The sequence below is a fragment of the Gastrolobium bilobum genome, unplaced genomic scaffold (assembly GCF_033153095.1).
Source record: "Gastrolobium bilobum isolate Gb01-03AN ecotype WA unplaced genomic scaffold, APGP_CSIRO_Gbil_v1 utg149762, whole genome shotgun sequence".
Classification (NCBI taxonomy): Eukaryota; Viridiplantae; Streptophyta; class Magnoliopsida; order Fabales; family Fabaceae; genus Gastrolobium; species Gastrolobium bilobum.
In genome coordinates, this window is record NW_026899606.1 from 40,300 (window position 1) to 62,009 (window position 21,710).

Here is a 21,710-nt window from a genome sequence, read left to right on the forward strand (position 1 = left end):
ATTAGAAGCGTGAGAAGTAATTCTAAATCTTTTTCTCCATTTAAAGTTTTTCTCACGCAACTATTATTGTTATCTCTTTGTTATTTTTTTATCAGTTTAAATTTTTATTAGAAAATTAATATTAATTTAAATTCATAAAATTTAGATAACTCAATTTACCCTTTTTGTAATGAGTAAAGACCTTTTTTGATCCTTAACAAAAAACACGGTCCCCACTTTAGTCCTTTACAAAAATAAATTAGTCAGTTAGTCCATAACAAATTCAAGGTTGACCCATTTTAGTCTTTTTGAGGGACTAATATGGGTCATTTTTGAATTTGTGAGGGACCACGATTTCAACTAAATGGGTCTACTTTGAATTTGTTAGGGACTAACTGACTAATTTATTTTTGTAAAGGACTAAAGTGGGGACCGTGTTTTTTGTTAGGGACTAAAAAGAGTATTTACTCTTTTATAATTCATCCCGACCAACAAAGAGATGGTTCAAAACTGTCTTTTTTTGGGTAGGTGATCGGAACAGATCTTTACAACTGGGTCGATCATGTGATCTTCCTCTACACAGGCCGGCCTGGAACTTGTCTTGAGTCAGAGCATCTTGCAGTTGGGCCGCTTTATCCCATGGGTCTTCGATGGAACGCGATGAGGGTGTACTTGCAAGACACTTCGACGCTCAAGTCAGTTATGGTTCAAACATGTTTAATTATGTAGGAGAAGATGTATTTATAGTGGAAAGATGAGCAGCTTGGGAAGATGTTACTTAGTTATCAGGTTTGCTTTGCCTTGGAGGCTAAGTAATTGAGCTGCCATGATTAAATGTTGAGGAGCTTGCTGTCATGGTGTCTTTAAGGTTGAGGAGCTTGCTGGTTGTCATGGAGCTTGTTTGTCATGTAGCCATAAATATTAAGGTGCTTGCTGAGATAGCTTTGGTGGAAGAGATAAGATAGATAAGATAGCAGCATGTATTTATTATGGTGGAGCTTGCAGTCTTCTTGGACTAAGACTTTGCTTCATTGTGAATGTTTTTATGTTGGACCTTGTATTTACATAGTATTTATCCATATCAGGTAACTTTAAAACTGTCTTAATCATGATTTATACGAAATCGTTATTCTAATCAATATTTTGGCAGTCCCTTAATTTTTGTAATAATACCTGTTTTGAATATTCTAAAAAAAAAAACAATTTTACAACAAAGTAATTTATTTTAAAAGTCAACTCAAGACATCCCCTCTCATTGCATGAATTGATCATATAAAACTGATGTTGAACAGTGCATCACCAAAATTCAAATTTATTTCATCATAAATTACTCCTTTCCCCTTTAAAGGAAAAATAATGAAAAAGATAAAAGTGTATAGCATATAATATTCTAGGTGTTCATCATAGAGCCCTAGCTTATCATGTGCAGAACAGAAGAGGCAATCACGGAATAAAGGGGAGATATTCCCTACATTATTATCTCAAACCCATTTTTCCTCAATCCATAATTCCACTGATTCATGAAATCCAAAATTTTAAATCCTAATCAATGAATTTGATTTTTTTTTTCCATTAATTTTGGGCACGAAACATAACATGGGCCATTTTTCTAAAACTTTTTTTTTTTTTTTTTTTTTGCATACATGAACAATTTAAGGGATAGGTTATTTTGCCTACTCCCATTTTGCCTACCTTTGTCTACCCTTTTCATTACCGTCCGATTACAATCTAATCCAACTGTCCATATTTGCGAAATAAAATAAACTATTTTTCCCTTTCTTTTTACTCACTTCCTCCCACACCCTTTCTCTCTTCTCCTCTTTTTCTCTTCTCCCCTTTTTCTCTTCCTATATAAGCTATACCTATTTTATTTCCCTGTACGCTGATGTCTGCCGCCCAGGTGAACGAGCAAATGTACCTATGAATCATTTAGTTTTGATATCCTTTTTGGTTTTCCCTGTATGCCTCATAAAATTAAAGGATCGGAGACGAATTGGGTCGCTGAGTTTTATTGCCTTCAAGAAGACTAAGTCGACAAGTTGATTGCTAAGTTATAACTGTTATTACACAAAACTTGAAGCAATAAAATAAAGATTCAAATCGTAAGTAGCTACAGAACACCATCAAATATCAAATATCCCTGATAATGAAATCCACCATGTAATATCAAGTTGGGTTCGTTGATCTAAATTTTATATCTTTATTTCTTTTTAATTCCCCCTATATTGATATGTTGGACTTGACCGGCAAGTGTTGGAGAATCCATAGTGGAATTCTTGCTATTCAATTCAATATGAACGCTAATTGGTTTCGAAGCATGTATAATACAGGGGAAAAAAAATTCGCTATAGCATAGAGGAAGAGAGAAAGACCACGAGAGAGAAAGGGTGTTTGAGAAAACGAGAAGAAAGAAAGGGGGAAAATAGTTTATTTTATTTCGCAAATATAAACCGTTGGATTAGATTGTAATCGAACGGTAATGAAAGGGGTAGACAAAGATAGGCAAAATAGGAGTAGGCAAAATAACCTATCTCACAATTTAAATAGGTGAATGAATTTGAATTACTATCACAAACCAAAACTCAACCATCCATGTTTGTGTTTCGAAACCTTTATTCATTGAAGTAGGATATTTAATATACCAAATTTTTCTACTACCACTTCACTATCACTTTAATCACCATTGGATTCAAAAGTTATTTTTCTTTTTCTCTCTTCATTCAATTTTTCCTCTAATCCAATAATAATTAGAATGGTAATGAAGTGGTAGTTGAAAAATTTGATAGTATAAATGTCTTACCTCTTATTTATTTATTTATTTATGTTTTTAGGTAACATTCATAATTTATGGTCTCTAACTCTGGTTATGTTGTTGAAGTGGCACATTTTCATTGGATAGTTACCTGACAAGACTTGAACTTGACTACATCGGACCCAATCCTCTGCCCTTCATTTTCTCTCTCTACCCTCGGTTCTCTCTCTACATTCCCAAGCACTCTGAGACACCAGGAGTAGGTGAAAAGCAAAGAACCCTTCTCTTCAGATTTTTCACATTCCCGTCACAACCACTGTTGCTTCCTCCTCCCACCTAATCCTATCAGAAAGTGCGAGAAAATCACCTAGAAAGTGACGGAAAATAGAACCCCAGAAGGGAAGAACCTTGCCTTGTTGAGTTTTTCTGCTAGGGTGAAATCAAGTTTGGATTTTGAAGTGGCGGGTGAATCTGATGTACCCATCGAACCCTAATCTCTGAAAGTTTATTGCTTTTTGGTCAGATCTCTGCGTCTAGGTGGTGTTTGGAAGTTACTCGTGGATTTCTCTGATGTGTTGACTGAAGAGGGAACTTGGATTGGTTTTGTGGGGTTTGAAATGTTTGGAAAATTTTCAATTTTTTTGTGATTGTGTTTTTTGCTGTTTGAACTCAGTGGCAATGCTGGTTATTCATTGATACTGTGTGTGTGGAAATGTCTGCTTCTTTGGCGGCTTTCGAGCGACCTCGACCTGGGGCTTCCAATACGGTATGTTTTCTTCTTGAGGGAATCAATCAGCTGCAAAGATTCCTTTTTAAATAAAAGATAAAAAAAAATATATGATTTTAAGCTAATGCAGATAACAGTTAATGAAAAATTGAGTTTTTTTTGGTGGGGGGTTGTGATTTTTAAAGGAGTTATTTATTGCATGAAATGGGGCGATTTTGTTTGATACGCATCTATTTTTGTTTCCTTGACAATGTTGCTAAGGAGTGAAGGAAGTTGAGTTAGGCATTGCTGGTTTATTTTCCCTGTTAAGTGTTTAGTTTGAAGAGGAACTGTGTTCAGGGTGTAGTTTAGCTTGTTCTAGTTAAAATTAGGATTTTTAATTACAGAGAGAGCGATGAACTAGCTTAGTTTAGTTATAATTTATTCAATATGATTAATTTTTGAGTATCCTTTGAGTTTTTGTTTGGAAATTTCTGAGCATGTTAAAGTTTAAGAAAAATTTCCACATTTATAATTTTATGGCAGTGAAAGGGATTTATATGGGCAATTTAATTGATAGTAGTTGCCATGTTGGAGGCTGTAATTAGCACCTTACTTTTCATCTTTATTTGATTACTCTATTGTTAAATTTAAGAAGGGGGTTACCCGTCTGGAAGATGAAAGTATATGCCAAAATGATTGACAAGCGAGACAAGCAGAAAGAAAAAATGCATTAAACAATGTAGCCTGTTAAATAAAACCCATTTGCTGAAGTGCATTGCCAAAATGAGGATAAACTAGTAGAATAATATAGGGTAGTTGATATGTCTGAAGAAGCAATACTGTTCTTGAATAATGATAATCTTCATATCTTCTTTTCTTAAATATGGTGCTATTTACTAAAGGATAGAGTTTGAAATTTTTGGGGGGTATGCATTTCCATCACAATTGTTTGAATTGCAACTAGTTTTAATCAGAAGTTACCTTTTGGTTTTTAACATTTGTTACTACATGGCAGGTTTTCAAAAGTGGCCCACTTTTCATATCTTCTAAAGGTTGGTGTCGGTTTCTTGTTTGTTTTCCTTATTCTCTTGACAAGAAAATGAGGTTTTTTAATTTTGGTAGCGCTTTTGTTCTCTGTTGAAATCAATGATATAAGAATTTATCCATTTTTTTTTTATAGGAATTGGCTGGAAGTCTTGGAAGAAGAGGTGGTTTATACTCACCCGCACATCATTAGTTTTCTTCAAAAATGACCCGGTTAGTATCACTCAAATCTTTCCCATTCTTGTCAAGTCTTTTACTTTTTTTTTTTGGTTCAATTCTTCTTCTACTGCTCTGTATGATTCAACTCTAGATCAAGCAGATATAGGTATACCGTATAGATCATGATTATGAAGGCGAGAAATAATGTAGTGATTTATTAAGTTTTCTTGATACATGAACATCATTTTACAGATATAATTGAGGGTGAGACTTGGAGCAACAGTAAGGTTGCTCCTTGTGACCAAAAAATCACAGATTCGAGAATTAGAAACAACCTCTTAGCAAAAATACAAGGGTAGAGCTGTGTACAATCGACTCTTATCCCTATCCTTGCAAATCGGGAAGCCTTGTGTACCAGGGTTTGCCCTTTTTTTTTGAAAAATGGCATTTTATTTTCTTCACATTTGTTATTAAAGAGTAATACTATACAGACCTTTAGATGATTGGACAATCTTCACTTATTTGGTGTTTTTTTCTTTTACTCTTAATATGTGAGAGTTACTTTTGTTGCCATTACCTATGATTGTCTTTACTTTGACTGGTCATGTAGAGTGCTCTTCCACAGAGAGGTGGTGAAGTAAACTTGACATTGGGGGGTATTGACTTAAACAATTCAGGGAGGTATGTTTGGTAAATTGATTTTTTGTAGTTGTAAATTTTGATGATCTGTTTTTAAATTTGGAACTTTATTTTTCAGCGTTGTTGTTAGAGAAGACAAAAAGCTGCTTACAGTATTATTTCCAGATGGACGTGATGGGCGAGCATTCACCCTTAAGGTGATACATTTACTATAAATTTTTAAGCCGATAGGATAAAATTTCAATTATCACCACTTGTAAACGCCATGTTAATTGTTGTGTTGTATAAATTCGATTGTTTTTTCAAATATCAGGCTGAGACATCAGAAGACTTGTTTGAATGGAAGACAGCTCTTGAACAAGCCCTTGCACAAGCACCAAGTGCTGCTCTTGTTATGGGACACAATGGGATTTTTCGGAGTGATGCTAGTGATTCTATTGAAGGGTCTTTCCATCAATGTTTGTACTCATTATTTATTCAATCGTATACATTCGTTTTAAATTTATTAACTTATTTAGTTATATGTGAATATTGGTGTTGCTTTTGCTATGGTGGTTTTGTGTTGCCGCAGACTTTTGAGCTTTTTTTATGTTAAAATAATTAACATTTTATCTGTTTATTTGTACCGATATTTTGTGTCCTAATTTTAATTTTTTTGATAGAAATTTTTTTTTTCTTCTTCTTTTTCATTATATTCTGTATTGTGCTTCCAGGGAGGGACAAGCGTCCAGTTAAGTCTTTGGTTGTTGGAAGACCAATTTTGCTAGCACTGGAAGATATTGATGGAGGTCCATCTTTCCTTGAAAAAGCCCTTCGGTTTCTAGAGAAATATGGTAAGTTATGATATTCAATTACATATGTAATGCATCTATATTTCATTTCACTTTTTATTGTACTATGTTTCAAATTTTAGGAGTTACTTGTTAAATTTTACTTCCTCAGTAAGCAGTTAATTCAAAATTAATTGGCTAGTAGGCCTATCTGGATAAGTAAACCCCATGCCTAATTTTTTTCCAATCGCTTTTTCAGCTAGAGAGCATGTTGCATTATTATTATTACTTTTTTTATTGCTTTGGTGAGGTTAAAATGGAAATTACCTCTTCAACTTTGGCCCTTTGGGAAGTATCCTGTGTTTTCAAGTTTGGCCATTAAACTGCTTAAATTAATAACAAAATTGGTGTTCAATTGTTGATGCTCATTGGGTGCTTAATGCTAGAAGAAGAAAAGTACTTGGTTTAATAATTTGAGTACCTTTCATATCTTGTTACTAAGGCGTGTTGGGAATGCATTTGACTGTTCAATGGTAAAGAAAAAAAATGTTAAGAGCATGAAACATGCTTTACCCTTTCTTCAGTAAAGGGTTTCTGCTGATTTTACTATATTTCATTTCCAGGTACTAAAGTTGAAGGAATACTTCGGCAATCTGCAGATGTTGAGGAAGTAGATCGGAGAGTTCAAGAATATGAGCAAGGTACTGACAATTAGCTTAAATATATTAGCACTGTAAGTACATTTAAGAGAGTAAGTTATAGGTACAAATAACATCAATATAGTTAATTGGGCTTCAAAGCATTAGCAAGCAATGAACAATAAATCCAGCTTATCCAAAATGACAAAGATGTGTTCAGAGAGGGGTAAAAGATAGCATAATTTGAATTTTTTTAAGGACTTCACATTGTTGTGAAGTAATTATTCTTTCTTGCCTTCCAATTTCCACATTATACAGCATGGAGCCACTGTTTGAATCAGTCAGCCTCTATATAACCAATAATATGATGGTTTTCATAGCTCAACTCTTCTATTGTAAGCCATTAAAGATAATATCCAGGATTAAACACTCCGTTTAATTTATGTGTGTGTGTATATATATTTGTGCATGAAACTTATGAATGCTTTATTCTTAACTGATATTTCTAGGCAAGACTGAATTTGGTCCTGAGGAGGATGCCCATGTTGTTGGTGACTGTGTCAAGGTATTTATACTAGTTTTGATAATTGATGATTTAATGAATATGAATATATGAAAAATGAAACAATGTATATGGTTAACGTACTATATCAAGGAGAGGAAATCCTCAAATTAATATTTGACATGCCTAGAAACTCTAGGAAAGGTGATGGTATATAAGCTATGCATCATTCAACTGTTTAAAGCAGAAAATTATTGATCTCAGTTGTGTCTAGGTGATTTTAAGCTTTCGATAAACTTTTTTCCCTGTTAATTTTACCAGACAGAAAGAATGATTACCAAGAAATAGGATATCCTCTTTGAACATAGTGTAAGAGCACAGAACAAAAACCATAAAAACAAAAATATGACAATGGCATTAGTAGTACAGAATAGCTCAATCCCTCTGCATGTGTACCGGGTATAAACTCTGTAATAAACTGTGGGCTGAACAAGAGAGAAGGCATTAATTGAGTTTAATTTTGATAAGGTTTCTAGTACCCAACCAACTCTTGTGAGACCGGCTTGATACCACCAACTCTATTTGCACCGTGGATATGACAAAAATTGTGGGAGAACCCAGGACAGTCCTGGTCTTTCCACCATACAAGTCATTCCCCAACCATAATAAAGCCCCCTTCTTTGAAGTACTAGTTACTATTAACTAGTGTTTAGTAGTTTACAATTAAGAACTCAAGACCGTAACAGTCATGCACTCTTTCATCAATTTTAAGGGTTAATAAATTTCTGATTTGGAAGCAGCTATCATTTTGGTATAACTAATATAACATGGATCTTGTATTTTTGAAAATGATCTGTTGAATTATGCATTTTTCTAATGGTAATCAATGGGGTATATTTACAGCATGTTCTAAGGGAACTTCCCTCATCTCCAGTTCCAGCTTCATGCTGTACTGCTTTGTTGGAGGCTTATAGTAAGTTTAGCTCTATGCTTATTTACTTTATAACCATATATTTCTATGAATGAATGGTATATGTTTTTTATTCTTGTGAAATGCTGCTGATCGCTGTGTTTGTTTTTGCTCTTTTTGTTATTTTATTTTTTTTAATGATGATTATGCTGTTGTTGAGCAAAGAAACTTCTGTTGAGACAATCTAGTCTTGGTTATAGAATGGAAATTGTGGAATGAAAGTAGAAATATTTTCAATGTTTATTAAGGATGAATAACTCATGTTAAGAACTATTCTGGTTAGTACTAGCCTACTAGGAATATTTTATGCTTTTTTGCATAATTTCATTTATAGGTGAATAATTTTACATTTTGTATTGTAAATACTAGTATTATTTTTATTATTTTGTAATTTTGTAATAGTCAGTATTTGGGCTTAGCCCATTAGGTTTCTTTATTCTCTTTAAATAGAGAACTCTTGTACAGATAATTCATAATTTCATAATACAAAATATTTGTTTCAATTTAGTATCAGAGCTCTCGATCTGAGGGCTCTGCTTCCGCATCTACACCTTTAAAGGAGGAATCCTTATTTTTTCGCCTCTCGCCGCCATTAGCCGCCATCGGAAAATATTTTCGGGGACCTTTTGGACCGAGAGGATCACTTTTCGACGCTCCGATCACTGTTATAATTGAAATACCATTGTTGACAGCTGTTGACCGCCGTCTCTGGCGAGTTTTCCGACGATTTTTCCGGCGATCCACCCACGGTTGTGACCGCCCCGACGAGACGATCTCTTCTGTCCAGGACCCACCTGGAGATCTGCCCAGACGCGCCCTCACGCGCGTGGAAGAGACGCGCTGTTCCTGGAGCTGCAGCGGCGCGTGGGACTTCTTCTTCACGCGCAGCCAGCACAGACCAACTCGCCTCTTCCTTCTGAGTGTGGATCTGTGGTTATCTTTGGTTTTTGATCCCGTTGCAGCTTCCCACGGTGGTTCTTCCTCTGTTCGGTACTGTTCCGGCCACCTTGGTACTGTTCCGGCCAGAGTTGTTACTGTTCTGGCCTCCTTGTTACTATTCCAGTAACATTGAACCTTTATCATTCTGATCAGTCAGTTTTTTAGCAAATTTTATGTCTGACGTTGAAGATAATCCGAAAATTCAGCCACCTGTTACATCCTCTATGGCTTCTCTTAGTCCAAACGATCTGCCTGCTCTCCATCAGAATTATCGTCTCAATGGAAAAAATTATTTGCAGTGGTCTCAGCTAGTTCGTACAATTCTCAAAGGGCGTCGTAAGATTGCTCATCTTGAAGGACCTGTTATTGTTAAAACAGATCCAAAGTATGCTGATTGGGATGATGAAGACTCTCTTATAATGACATGGCTATGGAATTCTATGACGCCTGAAGTTAGTCAATATTGTATGTTCTTACCTACTAATATTGTATGTTCTTACCTACTGCTTTTGAGATCTGGAAAATTCTTCATCAGACCTATTCAATGAAGCAAGATGCTGCCACTTGCTATGATCTAAGGAACAAGATCTTTTCTACCAAGCAGGGCTCTTTATCTGTGACAGAGTACTATGGAAACCTGAATGGATTATAGACTGAGCTAGATCAGTATGATAGTTTGCAAATGGAGTGCAGCAAGGATGCAGCCACTCTGGCCTCCTCTGTTGAACGACATTGGATCTTTGACTTTCTTTGTGGCCTCAGAATATGACCCTATTCGGGTTCAAATCCTTGGTAAGGAAAAATTACCTTCTCTTTCTGAATTTTTTCATACTGTCAAGGGTGAAGAAAGTCGTAGGAATGTCATGATGGACACCAAGTTGTCTGAAGGATCTGTCATGATCTCATCTAAAGTCACTACTTCAACTGGTTCTGATGAGTCTGCTATGATCTCAACTAAGTCACCTCAGGGGTCTCCTTTCTTTAAGTCACCTCAGGGGTCTTCTTCCTTTAAGCCCAACAAAGAGGGGCGTTGGTGCAATTATTGTAAAAGACCAGGTCACACAAAAGATGTTTGCTACCGTCTTCATGGGAGGCAACAGGTTTTAGAGAAGCTTGGTAAGCCACCTTCACGTGAAGATTTGAGACGTGGTCAATCTTTCTTGACTCCTTCAGACATTCCTCCAGTGAATGAGACACAAATGCCTGGTGAGTTTACTACTGTTCGTCGTGAGGAATTGGAACGGCTCAGGTCCGTATATGACTCCCTCAATAAAACTTCTGGTACTGGTACTTTGGCCATGACTGGTAAGAACTCATGCCCTCATTCTTTTATCGCTTCTCGTACTGATTTCAAAACTTCATGGATTGTGGATTTTGGTGCTAATGATCATATGACTTGCTGCAATGATCTTTTTCTTTCTTATAATCCTACTATTGGTCTCCGTACTATACCGTAGCTGATGGATCACACACATCAGTTGCAGGTTCTGGCAATATTAAAATCCAATCCTCCTTGTGTCTCAAAAATGCTCTCCATGTTCCCCGCCTATCTACCAATCTCCTTTCTACTCATAAGCTTACTATAGATTTGAATTGCACAACCTTTTTCCCTACACATTGTGTTTTTCAGGATCTCGCCACGGGGAAGACGATTGGAGTTGCTAAGGAGCAAGGTGGGTTGTATCATCTGGTTCCAGATTTTGCTGCATAAGGTACTGGGGATCAGACTTTGATGACTCATCAGCCTACATCAGATTCTCTCTTTTGGCTTCATCACAAGCGCTTGGGTCATCCTTCTTTTAGTTTACTTAAGTCTATGTTTCCGTCTTTGTGTCGCAGTTTGTTGAGTCTTTTAATTGTGATGTCTGTCAATTTGCAAAACATCATCGTGTACCTTTTCATTCTAGTGAAATAAAAAGTGTTGAACCTTTTACCATTATACATACTGATGTTTGGGGATCTTCCAAGGTACCTAATGTTTCTGGTGCCAAGTGGTTTGTTTCTTTTATTGATGATTATACTCGGAGTACATGGATCTTCTTGATGAAAGATAAGACAGCAGTAACACAGTTGTTTATCCAGTTTTATTATATGATTGAAACTCAGTTTGGTAAACGTATCAAACGCTTGAGATCAGATAATGGTACTGAATATGTTAATCAACATCTTTCTCAGTTTATTAAAGACAAAGGAATGGTTCATGAACTCACATGCGTAGATACCCCTCAACAAAATGGGGTTGCTGAACGGAAAAATAGACATTTGCTTGAACTCACCAGAGCATTATTGTTTCAGACATCTGTGCCCAACTCTTACTGGGGCGAAGCTGTATTAACTGCAGCCTATTTGATCAACCGCCTACCTTCCATAATCCTTGGCCATGTAAGTCCTGTTGATCTAATGACCTTTTTTTATCCTTCTGTCCCAATTATGCAGAGTCTCCAGTCTCGTGTCTTTGGATGCATTGTCTTTGTTCATGTCCGTAAACAACATCGGAGTAAATTAGAGCTTAGGGCCCTTAAATGTGTCTTCCTTGGTTATGCTCCCAACAAGAAATGATACAATTGTTATCATCCTCCGAGTCGTAAATTCTTTGTGTCTATGGATGTTAGCTTTCATGAATCTGAGTCATACTTTCTACCTCCTCAGCTTCAGGGGGAGAACAATATTGAAGCTCCTTCTAATTTCTTTGAGTCTGAGTCTTCCCTTCCGTTACCTCTGAGTCCTAACCCAATGGTTACACCATATGACAATGAGAAGGAAGACTTAGTTGATGAGGCTGAAAGTTCATATGATTCCTCTTGTGATATGACTCCAATTGATCGACAGAAAGTACGCAAAGCTGGGACACCTGAACTATTTTACCAAAGGAAGAGACAACCCACACTGCCCCACCAGCAACTGCAGTCGCCTGAACCGCTGGTAAGTACTGAAAACACTACTTCTGTTGTTCCTGAGCATGATATTAATTCTGTTGACTTACCCATTGCTGTAAGAAAAGGGAAAAGGTCTTGTACCCAACACCCTATTTCTCATTTTGTCTCCTCTAAGAATCTCTCTATGCAGCATTGAAGCTTTATTACAGCACTTGACTCCATTTCAATCTCAGAATCAGTACATGAAGCATTAAAGGATGACAATTGGGTTCAAGCCATGAATGATGAGATGAATGCATTAGAGAAGAATAATACATGGGAAGTCGTTGACAGGCCAAATGGAAAAAGGGCAGTCGGATGCAGATGGGTATATACTCCGAAATATAATTCTGATGGGACTCTTGAAAGGTATAAAGCTCGACTGGTTGCCAAGGGATACACACAGACCTATGACATTGATTACGAAGAAACATTTGCTCCAGTGGCCAAAATGAACACTGTAAGAGTTCTATTGTCCCTTGCTGCTCATTCTAATTGGGATTTGAGACAATTTGATGTAAAAAATGCCTTCCTCAATGGCGAATTAGAAGAAGAGGTTTACATGGAGATTCCACCAGGATTTAACTCCACAAATGGAGAAAACAAAGTTTGCAGGTTAAAGAAGGCATTGTATGGCTTGAAGCAATCCCCGCGTGCTTGGTTTGGAAGATTTACAAAAGTTATGCTTTCATTGGGGTACAGACAAAGTCAAGGAGATCATACACTTTTCTTTAAACATTCTCAAGAAGGTAAGCTCACTATCCTTCTTGTTTATGTTGATGACATTATTATAACAGGGGATGATATAGATGAGAAGCATGCTCTGCAAGAAAGATTGACTGCTGAATTTGAAGTTAAAGACCTTGGAAAACTAAGGTATTTTCTTGGGATAGAAGTTGCTCATTCAAATCAAGGTATCTTTATTTGTCGACGGAAGTATGTTCTTGATCTCCTTAAGGAAACAGGAAAACTTGGGTGTAAACCTTCCAGTACTTCAATTGAGCAAAATCACAAACTAGGGAGTGAGAATGAGAGTCCTCCAATTGACAAAGGACAATACCAACGTATAGTGGGGAGATTGATATACCTTGCTCACACTAGACCTGATCTAGCTTATGCAGTCAGTAGTGTTATCAATTCATGCATGATCCGAGGGAAAAACATCTGCAGGTTGTGGATAGGATTCTCCAATATCTAAAAGGCACACCAGGCAGAGGACTATTATTCCAGAGAGGAGGAAACTTATCCTTAGAAGTGTATACAGACGCAGATTATGCTGGATCCGTAACTGACCGACGGTCTACCTCAGGCTATTGTATGTTTCTCTCTGGAAATCTCATAACATGGAGAAGTAAAAAGCAAAATGTGGTTGCTAGATCGAGTGCAGAAGCAGAATTTCTAGCCATGGCTCAAGGTATCTGTGAGTTATTATGGCTGAAAATCATTCTAAATGGTCTAAATGTGAGGTGTGAAGGGCCTATGAAGTTACTCTGTGATAACAAGTCAGCTATCTGTATAGCGCACAATCCAGTCCAACATGACCGCACCAAACATATTGAGATTGATCGCCACTTCATCAAGGAGAAATTAGATAGTGGACTCATCACTACTCCATATATTCCGTCTAGTTCTCAATTGGTTGATGTCTTGACTAAGGGTCTTCCTAATGATAGGTTTCAAGAGCTTACTAGCAAGCTGGGAATGATAAATATCCATTCCTCAGCTTGAGGGGGAGTATTGTAAATACTAGGATTATTTTTATTATTTTGTAATTTTGTAATAGTCAGTATTTGGGCTTAGCCTATTAGGTTTCTTTATTCTCTTTAAATAGAGAACTCTTGTACAGATAATTCATAATTTCATAATACAAAAATATTTCTTTCAATTTTTTGAAAATATGAATTTGACGTCAACTGGTGCAATTTTTTTTTTTTTTTGTATGGAATGTGTTTGAACTTCGAAATATTATAATTAAACTGTTCATTATTTTAAGAGAAAAGATTCTGTTAATGTTGAAGGTTTGCTGCTAAATGTTGAACGTGTAAAGGAGATTAGCTTTTTAGTGCGATTTCTTGAATTTTATCTTAGACTAGTTGGGAAGGATGACAGATGAACCCAAATATATAGTAGGAAAAGTTTAAGGGGAAAAAAGAGGATAAAAATAAAAATATATAAATAACAGTAGAAATTAAAAAAATAGAAATAAACAATTAGAAAGAAAAATAAAATAAAATGAAAATAAAGATAAATAAGAGAGAAAAAATACATGAAAGAAAAAAAGAAAACAAAAATAGGAATAAATAAAAAAATTTAAGAAATAAGAGGAAAATAATAAATAAGAGAGGGAAAAAAAGAAGAAAAAGGGAGAGGTAAAAAATTTGTTGATCCATACATGTGACCTTTTTACTTTGGAGCTGTTTTTGACAGTTTGCTATGAAGTTTTTGGTAAAACCTCAAAGGCCTTGGTCTATCAGTTATTCTCCGTGACTGTTCTGTTCATTTGTCAAGTTTTGTTGCACTGTTCCAGTTCTTTGGATTTGAAACTATGCTTCAAAAGTTCATTTTACTGTTACTGTTTTTGTTTTACAAGAAATTGATCGCAAGGAAGCTAGAATTAATGCAATGCGCTGTGCTACATTAGAGACCTTTCCAGAGCCGAATCGACGTTTGTTACAGAGGTCCTCTCTCTCTTCTCTCTGCCACCTCCTCTGGTTGATAATATATATCGCTACTCTTTTCTGCATTTGCATAATGCGTTATGGTTTATATGTATTTGTTTTCTTCCCCACTTTTTAAGACAATGGTAAAATGATAAAAAACCTGGACTTGAAGAGAATGAATATAGTGATTTTTCTGTAAATTTGGGTATGGTTAAGGGTTAAGAATCTAGATGTTTTGGGAGTTTCAATATTTTGTAGAGGTTTATGTGGCCTTAAATAAAAGCCTCTAAAAGATACTTCAAAAAGAAGCTTTTAGAATATTTCGACCACTAATATGTTTACTCTAAGCTGTATCTATAGCTCTCCTCAGTTTCTGTGAAATTTTACTTAACTACCCGAGATGATAATATTTAAGATGGGTGATTAGGAATGGCTTGCTGAGTTGCTGTTATTATTATGCTAAAATGTACTAAATAATACTTCAGTTTTTTGACCTGCTTTAGCATGAAAATTTGCTTGCATGTAATCTAAAATGATAAATATATAGTAATGGGACCAGCTAATAACAAAACTTTTCCCCATAAAATTAATTGTTGTAATCTCTACCTCCTCAGAATTCTGAAGATGATGCATGCAATTGCTTCACATTCTCTTGAGAATAGGATGACTCCATCTGCTGTTGCTGCTTGCATGGCACCCTTACTCTTAAGGCCTCTGCTAGCTGGAGAATGTGAACTGGAGGATGAATTTGATGTTAGTGGTGATAGTTCGGCTCAGCTTCTTGCTGCTGCTAATGCAGCTAATAATGCTCAAGCAATTATTACAACTCTGTTGGAGGAGTATGAGAATATATTTGATGTAAGATACTCTCCATCAACCTGTATTCATTTGATTAATTGTTTTCTGGTTTGTGTCTGCATATAATTAGGGAACATAACTTAAAGGTTGTTGATGCATTTATGTGGCGTTTTGTCTGAGGTATCCTAATTACTCTCAGGCTCACTTTTTCTTTTTGTCCTCTTCATGGGCTTCTTTTGCTTGTATCAAAGATACATACTTATCATAAAGTTTTGCCGTGGGACTGGTTTATTAAGTAAACTGTTGCTAAAAAATTCAGGTGTATGGTATACTGAGATAAAAAGGTTTGACCTCTTGCACTGTATGTTGTTCCTGTGCAACTAGAATTAATTGTGTTACTTATGATTTAGCCATGGTCAGTTGGCAGAGTGTTTGCTAAACTTCAGCTCTTGTAAAAACTATTTTTCATTTCTTGGTTCAGTTCAGGAGCCTGATTTCTCTATATGCTGTTTCAGGAAGAAAATATACAGAGATGTTCCATTTCAGCAGATTCTCGGGTTGAAAACAGCGGGACTGAGGATTCAACTGATGATGATAATATAGATGTGAAAGAAAATGGTTACCATGATGCGGAGAATGAAGTTGATCAAGAGACTGATGATGATGCTGATCGTGTTCACAGTGGAAAATTGAGTGAAAGTAGTGGTTATGCTGGCAGCGATCTTTATGATTACAAGGTTATCTCATGTTGCCTCCTATTCCTCCCTTCCTCTGATCCCGTCATTTATGTATGATGCATTTTAATTTATCGAAGTACAAATATACAATAAGTATTCAATTCTACTCTTAGTATGCAAATGTCCCTTCTGTTATGAAAATCTACATAGGAGTCCCAGTGTGTATATAAAATGTTGCAACTCCACAATGCTGTCAAGCCTAACAGTTAGTTCATGAATTTTTTGTGGTCAAATTTCATTCGGACATTTGTTCAGCCTTCTACCCTGAGAAGAGGGGAAGAACAGCTTCGTTTGCTGATCCTGAATTGAAGTTTCATTTGGTACCACACACACTGTTTGAATTGAAGGCTGGTCTACCATAAATGAATGTGTTCTTCTCTTTTTCCCGACATGCGGCCAGAATAAAGAAGGATGGGAATGACATTTGATCACAGGACATCTATAAGTTGAGGGTTGATTACACAAATCTGTTTGGTCTGGTAGATTTAGTTATAGCATTTTTATAAATACAAGGGAGTTTTTATGTGTTTTCATGATAGAGGGGAGATCTGTGTAGTAAACCCTAAACATAGGTGAGGCTATAGTAATTTACTCTTTTTTTATTATTGTTAGTCAACATCAACAACACCTTTATCCCAAATTAATTAGGGTCGGTGGTAGATGAACCCAAATAAAAGATACGAAAAGGTTGAAAAAAGATAAAAAAATAAAAATAGAAATAAAAAAATAAAATAGTAATATATATATATATATTATATATATATATATATATATATATATATATAAGTAAAAAAGAAGGGAAAAAGAAGAAGAGGGGGAAACGAAGAGGAAAAGGACTAAAAAGGGACCATCTAGAACATAGGAATAACAACGGGTCTAACCCTCCACCATGCTTATTATTAGTCATTCAAATTAAATGTGTGTTTGTTCATAAATATTTTTGTTCAAGCCAGGAAGAGAGATTTCTGTAGATTAATCTTTTCTGTAGTTAACAATGTTCTTTTTTCCCTTTTTTTTCTCTTAATTCTTTTTGTGCCCCTGCAGGCTTTTGGAGGTGATGATTCGGATGTTGGATCCTCCAGTAGTAATCATGCTAAGACTAAAAATACAAATCTGAAAACTGATCCTGATACCCCAGTGTCTGAGGATCAAAATAAGCAAAGAAAGGTTAAAGATAACTCAGTTGATGGGAAGGATGCTCCAAATCTGTTGCCTTCAACCTCTGAATCTTATCGTTCTATGGGTGAGATTTTATCTTCTATGGACCCTGGAAACCATTTATCCGTGCCTGGGATTGAATCAGGTTCCGGAAAGCAAACCGGTAAAACTAGTAGCACAAGTTTCAGTTCAATGCGGTCAACATTCTGGGGAAGGAGCAATGTGAGTTGTTATTTTCTGACCATTTACTGCTTAACAACTTTGTAGCAGACTTATACTCACATTGTGAATCTAGAATGAGCTGTTACTAGATTCACGATGACAATTAACCATTATAGGAGAATGTTTTTCTACTTGAAAATTCATGGCATGTAACAATATACTCACTCACAATGAGCCAGCAATTAAAATATGCTGACTTATACTCACTCACAATTAGCTTTCTTTACGGGATGCAAAACTGATATTTCCTGCACAGTTTTTGTAGTTTTGTGTAGTTAAGGTCAATATTTGGCATCTAATAATTTATTCTGATTTAAGCTGCAGAGGAAGACACCGTCAGTCGAATCAGTTGATTCTTCTGGAGACGAGGAGTAAGACACTTAGCTATATACTTATTTTTTTCCTTTGTAGAATGAGCTGTTGTAATGTGATTCTGGATAGAGTTTGGAGTTGTTCTTGTGTAGGTCTTTTCATGATTTTTTGGATAGGCGCTGTAAGATTCTGGGTTGGCTTCTTTTTTTTTTTCAGCTTTAGCAACCATCTATTGGTAGCTCTTTGCTTTATGTTTTCGCTTCATGTGCGTCTCCCTTTATGTCTTTCTTTTTTTACCTTCAGAATGAATAAGCTTCAAATACTTTTGAATATTGTAGGCTTGCTATTCAGAGGCTAGAAATTGCGAAAAATGATTTGCAACAAAAGATTTCAAAGGAGGTAGATTTCTTTCGCTTACTCATTTTGTATCAAATCATGTAATGAAGAAGTTTGATCTATAATGGAGTTGGTCCCGTTTTCATTTTAGGCTAGAGGCAATGCAATTTTACAAGCAAGCCTAGAGAGAAGGAAGCAAGCTTTGCATGAGAAGCGCTTGGCACTTGAACAAAATGTACTCTTCGTTATTATATCTATCCCTGCCCAATATGAATTGTGACAATTTTAATTTGATTTACTGGTTTAACCTTCCCTTTGCTGTTCGTTATTATATCTCTATCTAACAGATTTTTTAATCTAAAGGTTTCAAGATTGCAAGAACAGTTGCAAGCTGAGAGGGATTTTAGAGCTGCTTTGGAAGTTGGCTTGAGCATGTCTTCAGGACAGTTGTCCAGTTCGCGTGGCATGGATTCCAAGGTTCTTTCATATTCTGGAGAAATTTGCTATTCTTTTTCCCTTTTGATTGCTTTTTCGGTACTTGTAATCTTATAAAATCTGCTTATGTAAAGACAAAGGCTGAGCTGGAGGAGATTGCACTTGCTGAAGCTGATGTGGCCAGGTTGAAGCAGAAGGTTGCGGAGCTCCACCATCAACTTAATCAGCATCGACAGCTTCACTATGGTTCACTTACTGATGTGGGTGATCGCTACCAACATGCCCAAAATCTTCCTCAGCAGTGAGTATGCAGACCTACGTTATTTTTAAACATTGCTTAGATTATTATGGTGAACATCACCTGTATCATACAATGTTTAAATCCAGGGTTTTGCATCTTTATGTTAAAATAAAATAATAAAAAAAAGAATCTATGTATTTAGTCTCCATGATGGATACTGTTATTTCAGTTTTTGAAGAACTTTAAATTGGTGCCAGTTCTTCATGAATTCAACGCCAAATCCAATTTAAATAGCAAAGGGTTTGCTGGTTTAATACCAATTTTAAAGGGCTACCATCGACCAGCATTGATACTGAAAATATTGTATTTTTCATCAGAGAAATTCTCCTGAAAAAAGAGATATTGTGTTGTAATCTCAATTTTTTTTTTCTTTTTCCTTGGTTCCTTATAAAAGAATTGTTTGTATCCACTGGTACTCATTTCATGTTTTTAACTGTATTGTCATTTTTAGCCTCTTGCTGCATTCTTTAAATTTTATGGGACCTGCCTTTTAATAATTGAAAACCTCGTAAACTTTTAAATTCTTTGTTAGCTATATAAGGTGGTTTATATGACTTGTGCAGGAGATTTCCTCAGCAAGATTTTGATTCAAACCTTGCCTTTGTTAATCATGAAAGGAAACAAAGGACGGAGGTATATCTTAGACTGTTTCTCGAAACTTCATTAAAAAATTTCAGAAATGAGAGGCATGAGCAACTTTGCATAGCAAATTTATTGTTGCGCCTCCTATTTTATGTTTTTCAATTCTGGTTTTTCCCTTCCTTTTTATTGTATAACCTTTTCGACTCCTTCCTGTTAGTATTTAAGTGATTACATGAGTTGATACTATTGGACAATCTTTTCATGTGTTTAATGGGGTAACTAGTTTGTCACACCTGGGAATAATTCATACAGATAAGTTAGTTGCATAATTGACCTCAACAACGGAGTTGCATTTCTAGTTTTATCCCTCCCCCGCCCATTGTATTCTGTTGTAAAATTTATTCTCTTTATAACTAAGAAATTTTTTTGGGATGGAGGTGATTTTGATGTATAACTGAGAAAATTGGCAATGAATGGTTTCTGACCCCAGGTGCATAATCAAGAATTTATATTAATCAAGATTCATTTCTTTTATTAGAATTAGAAATGCACCCAATCATTTAGTTAGTGATTTTCCTGAAACTTTTCTTGGTCGTTTCCCAAACAACAGCTAGGAAGTTGGAGTTTGGCTTAATTAAATTGATTAAAATCAAAACTTTATTTTGTCGATCAAGAGCTCCTGAATTATGAAAAAAGATGAATAATTCCTACTACAGCATTATATCGGGACTTTGGCAATCAGCATTGTGTGATTTTCATTCATTAAAATGATGATGCTAATCTTAAATCTGATAGTTTTACTGTAAAGCCATTATGTGACTGGCTGCAGCACTCTCGTTTCTAATTTATCAATCTGTTGGTCTTTTTTTTTTTTTTTTTATGATGAGATCAGTCCATTGCTTATGGATTATACAATTCATTTATGGTTTTGAGCAATAATACTCCAAAAGCAGGGTTAAAATTTGCCTTTTCATTTCAACAGGAGAGTTTGTTGGGCACAGATTGGAGAAATATGAAAGGACAAGTATTGGCATCTGGTAATGGTAGTAGGCAGCCTTCTCGGAAGCCATTTATAGACTCAACAAGTCCTAGTGATTCGAAAAGTACCGAGGCATCGACCAGCATATCTGTAGATGAGCTCTGCGCCGTTGATTCTGCCTCAGTGCCCTCCACCTCAAGGGCAGCAGAGGTAACAATTAAGTTCAAGTGACAGAATTTCTGTTAACGTCAATTTTTTTTATTTTTTTTCATGTTGTCAAAACTGTGAATTTCGTGTATGTTATCATTAGCTATTTGTTACTAATACATACACTTCTCTGCTTCCAAATAATTAGGAAGTAACCTAGTAGCATTGGTTTCAGGTGACAGAATATGCAAGACATCCATCTGTAGCATCTTCAACATTAGTAGAGTTAAACACGCGTCTTGATTTTTTCAAGGAAAGGCGTTCCCAGTTGATGGAACAGCTCCATAACCTTGATTTGAATTATGGTTCTACTGCTTCCCAAGACTTTGTCTATAAACCATCATCACCATCATGGAGTTGACTGGCCAAATAGGTGCTTCACAAAATCCACGGAAGAATTTTGGCTTACGTGTTGTATATCCTCGGACTCATTGCATATATTTATATACTTTGTGCGGTCCGTGTGCTGCTTCATTTTTTTTTGTTCCTATTTTTTTTTGTTTTTTTTTGTTTTTTTTTTTTCTTTTGGTAGTGACATGTCATTGGAGTTCAAATTAAAAGCTTTCCTTTTGGTAATCAGGTTTTGTTTTTTTAAACTTTTTGAATTCCATTATTTCTTTAGGGGAGGGGGTGGAGTTTGGTGTAATTACATGTCATGTCAATAGCTGGGGAATTTTGTTGTTGAACAAAACAAGTACAATGAGGAAATTTTAGTCCCGTACTGGCAAATTCCTTGTATATATATATATATATATATATATATATATATATATATATATATGTCACCTATGTGGAAATTTTAGTCTAGGTTGTTATGTGGAAAGATTGTTATGTTATTACTATGTACCAAATAGAATCTTCGTTTTTTCTGTGTAAGAGGAGGATTTGTGGCAACCCAAAAGTATTTATCGATCTTTACTATTAAAAATAATAAATTATTCTTACTGTTGCCAATTGCTAAATAAGT

At 35.6% G+C, this 21,710-nt stretch overlaps 1 protein-coding gene across 2 annotated transcripts; it reads left to right on the forward strand.

The window, feature by feature from the left end:
- Positions 1 to 2,931: 2,931 nt before the first annotated feature.
- LOC133291941 (rho GTPase-activating protein 7-like) lies at positions 2,932 to 21,457 on the forward strand. Of its 2 annotated transcripts, XM_061490298.1 has the most exons (23): positions 2,932 to 3,207; positions 3,405 to 3,497; positions 4,456 to 4,492; positions 4,621 to 4,697; positions 5,254 to 5,324; positions 5,401 to 5,479; positions 5,596 to 5,740; positions 5,996 to 6,115; positions 6,676 to 6,753; positions 7,200 to 7,255; positions 8,096 to 8,165; positions 14,607 to 14,694; positions 15,291 to 15,534; positions 15,990 to 16,211; positions 17,256 to 17,591; positions 17,916 to 17,962; positions 18,242 to 18,302; positions 18,391 to 18,474; positions 18,603 to 18,716; positions 18,809 to 18,975; positions 19,539 to 19,608; positions 20,540 to 20,746; positions 20,919 to 21,457. In XM_061490298.1, exons 2-23 carry the CDS (start codon positions 3,444 to 3,446, stop codon positions 21,102 to 21,104), a joined length of 2,613 nt encoding a protein of 870 aa, XP_061346282.1. In that variant the 5' UTR covers positions 2,932 to 3,207; positions 3,405 to 3,443; the 3' UTR covers positions 21,105 to 21,457. The 2 variants fall into 2 exon arrangements, with proteins under 2 accessions (XP_061346282.1, XP_061346283.1); XM_061490299.1 differs by having other exon boundaries at positions 2,932 to 3,497; positions 17,910 to 17,962.
- Positions 21,458 to 21,710: the final 253 nt, after the last annotated feature.